Source organism: Galendromus occidentalis, unplaced genomic scaffold, assembly GCF_000255335.2.
Source record: "Galendromus occidentalis unplaced genomic scaffold, Mocc_1.1 scf7180000076455, whole genome shotgun sequence".
Taxonomy (NCBI): Eukaryota; Metazoa; Arthropoda; class Arachnida; order Mesostigmata; family Phytoseiidae; genus Galendromus; species Galendromus occidentalis.
This window is the reverse complement of record NW_003804444.1, coordinates 7,586-12,302: the sequence shown is the minus strand read 5'-3', so window position 1 is coordinate 12,302 and position 4,717 is coordinate 7,586. Positions and strand designations below refer to the sequence as shown.

General features: G+C 48.6%; 1 protein-coding gene across 1 annotated transcript; it reads right to left on the bottom strand.

Annotated features, from left to right (window-relative positions):
- Positions 1–355: 355 nt before the first annotated feature.
- On the bottom strand, positions 356–3,873 carry LOC100906291 (uncharacterized protein K02A2.6-like). The gene is made up of 2 exons (XM_003739248.1): positions 3,738–3,873; positions 356–3,162 (listed from the first exon to the last, which is right to left on the bottom strand). The coding sequence occupies exons 1-2, from the start codon at positions 3,871–3,873 to the stop codon at positions 356–358; spliced, it is 2,943 nt and encodes a 980-aa protein (XP_003739296.1).
- Positions 3,874–4,717: the final 844 nt, after the last annotated feature.

Genomic DNA, 4,717 nt, shown 5'->3' with positions numbered 1-4,717 from the left:
AACAACAGATGACCCTGACTTTAGGAGTCATATCGTTGCGGAGGGACACCCTTTGTGCTTCGATTCGATTGTCGACGGACTTCGGAAGCTCCTACAAGTATTTTTCTCCCATGATCTAATTTCTCGTTCACACTATTCCTATTATCACAATTATTTTCATCACAGTCCAACTGCTCGTCTTCAACACCTTCGCCGATGTCGAAGAACTCGTCGTCTCCTGAGTCTTCCCCCCGCTCATTGTCTACATCACAAATGAACGGCAGTAGGGATCCTTTTTCGTTGTTCGGGAAACTCGAATCCTTATGACGTCGGCGAATCTGCTCGAAGTGTCGTTTCCATATACCATTCGGAACTTCTACTTCGCAGATCCTGGTGCCACAATTTTTCGAGATTTTTCCTGGAACCCATTTCGGTCCTGCCGAGTGATAGTTTCTTGCCATAACCGTTTCCCCCACGGCGAATTTCGGAGGTCCGCTTGCTTCGACCCTTGACGGTTTTTCTTCAGCAGGTCCAGCTTCGATCTCAGTTCTCGATTGAGCATGCGTGCGGCCGGGCTGAAACCCGTGGCGCTGGGCATCATGTGCTGTCTGTACAAGAATAGCGAAAGGCTTGACGCGAGATTACCGGATTCCGATGATAGCTTCTTCAAAGCTGTTTTCATTGACCCGACGTAGCGTTCTACCTGACCATTTGAGGCTGGGTGATACGGCGGAGAAGTCATGTGTCTTATGCCGTTTACTTCGCAGAAATTGTTGAACTCCCCCGACACAAACGTGGGGTCGTTGTCCGTAACCATGACTTGAGGTATTCCGAACCGTGCGATCGTTTCTCGAAGATGGATCAGAGTAGTTGCCGTAGTTTTGTTCGGCGTTATGAACGCTTCCAGCCATTTGCTGAAGGCATCGACTATCAGTAAGATGTATTTGCCTTGAACTGGGCCAGCGTAATCCAAGTGAATTCTTTGGAAGGGGGTCGCCGGTGGTTCCCAATTGTGAATCACTTCTCTTGGAGGGTTCCGAGCGTGCGTGAGGCACGCTGTGCATGACAGGGTTATGTTGGCGATATCTCTGTCTATGCCGTGCCACCACACGTATCGTCGAGCCAGGCTTTTCATTTTCTCAGAGCCGTAATGGCCCTCGTGAAGTTCCTTGAGTATCTTCTGACGGCAGGTTTTCGGGACGACGACTCTGTGCCCTCTCAAGATGACTCCGTCGTGGTATGTGCTGAACTCACAGAGGTCGATTCCGAAGTGTTTTGAATTCCGATGCGATTGCCCAGCTGCTTGGAGCTTTAGCCACAGCGGTTTCAGTTCCTCACAGGTTCTCGTTTCTTTGGCAATTATTTCGAAACGCAATGGTGTGTCCTGAATCTGATGGACGACAAATTCATTGATGAGATCGGGTGCTATGGGCTGCTCGTTCTGGAGCGGCAGCCTAGACAACGCGTCAGCGTTTCCGTGCAATCTCGTTGACCTGTATACGATATCGAAGTTGAAATTCGTGAGGAACACAGCGTAATGCTGCATACGGGTCGCTGACAATGGAGGCAAGGATTTGTCGGGGGCGAAGATTTGAGACAATGGCTTCGAGTCCGTAACTAGAGTGGACTTTCGACTAAATATGTAGTAGAAAAATCTTTCGACTCCCACCTTAATTCCTAACGCCTCCCTGTCTATCTGGCTGTATCGCTTTTCCGTTTCCGTGAGCACTCGGGAATAGAACGCAATGGGTCTTTCCGACTTGTCCGGGAATTGATGAGAAAGAACAGCCGAAATGCCGTATGGAGATGCATCTGTCGCCAGAATGATAGGTTTCTGAGGGTCAAACGGCACGAGTATCCGAGGTGAGCACAACTCTTGCTTCACCCTTGCGAACGCTTCTTCCATCCTGTCGGACCAAACGAATTTGACAGTGGACTTCAGAAGAGAGTACAAGGGAGCTGCAATGTCGGCGAGCTTTGAAGCAAAACTCGCATAGAATTGGATCATACCAAGGAATGATCTGAGCTCTCCGACGTTTTTCGGAGATGGCGCCTGCCTGATCGCTTCTACCTTCTCGTTGCATTTCTGGATTTCCTGGTGCTTCAAGCGAAACCCGCAATACGTTACGGATTCTTCGAAGAATGCGCATTTATCGGGGTTGAGTCTGATGTCGTTCTGGTCGAGTCGGGCCAACACTGATTCCAACCTTCTTAGATGCTCATCGTCTGTCGGGCCCGTGACGATAATGTCGTCCATTACGCATTCTACTCCTTCGATTCCCCCGAGGATGCCTTCGATAAACCTCTGCCATATCGCTGGGGCGCTTGCAAGCCCGTTTGTCATCCTGTTGAATCGGTACAGTCCACGGTGTGTGTTTACTACCAGAAATTTCCGATCGGCTTCTCGGACTGGCATGTGCAAGAAGGCCGAGAAGATGTCGAGCTTCGAGAACTTTGTACCGTTCCCTATATTGTCAAGCGCATGACGGATGTTCTTGAGCGGATGCTCATCGATTCGAATGTGTCGATTTATGCCGGCTTTGAAGTCTCCACAAATTCTGACCTTACGGCCCTGAGCTCTCGGTACGATTACCATTGGATGGGCCCAATCGCTTGCGTTGACTCTTTGTACGACTCCGTTCTTCTCGAGGAAGTCGAGTTCGTTGTTGGTCATTTCTATGATCGCGTGTGCGACTGGTCGAGCTCTGGCGTAGAGGGGTTTCGGCGATTCTGTGGTCAGTTCCAGCGTGGCTTCTGTTGATGGAATACAACCTATGCCAGGCTTGGTCAAGTTGCCATACTTTTTGAGTAGGCTCTCTGCTTTTTCTTTGAAGTCTCGTGGCGTTGTATCCGTAGCTTGTTTGCAGTTATGAACACTCTGGGTGTTGAGCAATGATGTCCAGTCGATAGGGAGCTGACGAATCCAGTCGCGTCCCATCAGCGTCGGGAAGACGGCCTCTCGCATGAGATACAAGCGTAGAATTTTTGTTACGCCCTTGTAAGAAACTTCGACCTCCGCGTACGAGTGCGGTTCGAAGTTCTCTCCGGTAGCTGTCTTCAGGCAGAGGTCATTCTTCTGTAGCCGGTGTTTCGGTGCGATCGAGCGGAAAGCATCCAATGTCATTGTGGAGATTCCGCTTCCCGTGTCGATTTCCATGCTGACATCGCGTTGGTTCAACGAGACTGTTACGAATAAGGGCTCTTTAGAGGTGACATGATGAAATGGGGTTTCTTCGAGGAAATTCTGAGATTGCGTATTTTTTGTACAGACTCGTCTCAGATGACCGATTTTCCCGCATCCCTTGCATGCCACTGATTTGAAGAAGCATTCAGGAGCCAGGTGATTTGTATTTCCACATCGAAAACAGGCAGTTCTGTTTTGACTTGCCGAAGGAATCTGCTGCCTCGCCGCAGACGATTGGCTTCGACGATGAGTATTCGGTTTTCGGTGTCGTTGCTTGTTGAAAAGCTTGTGAACTCCATTTGGGTTGAAGTCGTTGGGAGGTGCCGAACTTACTTCTGCACGCTCGCGAAATTTTCCGACATCTCGAAAACCTCTGACAGCTTGTTCAATTTTTCGGCTTTCATCAGAAGAAATTGTCTTGCTCGGGTATCGGCCAGTCCTCGGATAAACTGTTCTATGAGATTATCCTGCAGGCATTTCGGATCCCAATGGCAATCGATGCTTGACTTTCGCAACCGGCCCTCGAATTCCAGCAATGACTCAGCACTGTTTTGTCGTAACTCTCGAAACTTACTTCGTGATGACCAAACATTGAGTTCTGGTTCGTACACCGTTTTGAGGATCTTGGTGATCTCTTCGTAGGGCAGACTTTTGACTTGCCGTTCCGGGAAAACTTTATCATTCAGTTTCCGGAAAGCCTCGGATCCCATGTAAGCTAAGAGCGCACATTTTTTCTTTCGGGATCTGTCACTTGATGATACTCCAGATGATTCTGAAGCCGAGTCTCCCACAGCGTCCAAGTTTCCGAGCTCGAGCAGAATTCTGGAAAATATCCTGGGTTCGTTTGCGCTTGCGCCATACTGTCGGAGGTCGATGTTTTTTTTCGTGAGCTTGGTTTCTTCGATTTGATTTCTTCTTCGTTGATTTTCCCCGAATGTTCGCGATGAATCACTGTACACTCTCTACTAGTTTTTTTTTTTCATCCGATCTTCGTCGCCAAATTGTTAGCCACTTCACTTGGAGGGAACACGAGGAGATAGGTGCCTGATGAAGGCTCATACCCAACTAGTTGTTCTTTATTATTGTAGATGGCGCGATAGAGCGCGCGGCATATTTGAACTCGTAACACAAAATATTCTGTTGATCATGTATCCCAGCAGTTTATTGTGGTGTCCATAATTGAGATTGGCCTATAGGATATTCAGGACCACGATCACGTGAACGGGGGCTGTTGAAATCTTACTTTCCCGTGCTCGTTGTCAGTACGCTTAGCCAGACTCCTACGCAGTCTTGGTTCCCTTTCCTGTTCTTCAGTACTTGTATATGAACGTGCTCCGCTTCAATGAAGATTACTGGGCATAGTCTGATGCTCTGGAGCTGTCATTACTATCTTTTGTGTACCCGAAAAGTGAATTCATTCTCCGAATTTCTTCAACCAGTTTCTTCCCATCAGAGTTCTTCCTTTCCGAACCACCAAGACCCTTAGCTTCTCCTCTCTTCCGCGGCTCTCGACGTCATATTCCGCTATTCCGACGATATCAATATTCTGATTGG

What these genes read in the sequence shown, in the direction of transcription:
- LOC100906291 (XM_003739248.1), bottom strand. Translation starts at nt 3,873, where the DNA reads ATGGGATCCGAGGCTTTCCGGAAACTGAATGATAAAGTTTTCCCGGAA. An exon ending in CAATGTTTGGTCATCACGAA is followed by an intron (nt 3,163 to 3,737) that starts GTAAGTTTCGAG and finishes TATTCGTAACAG; the next exon opens with TCTCGTTGAACCAACGCGAT.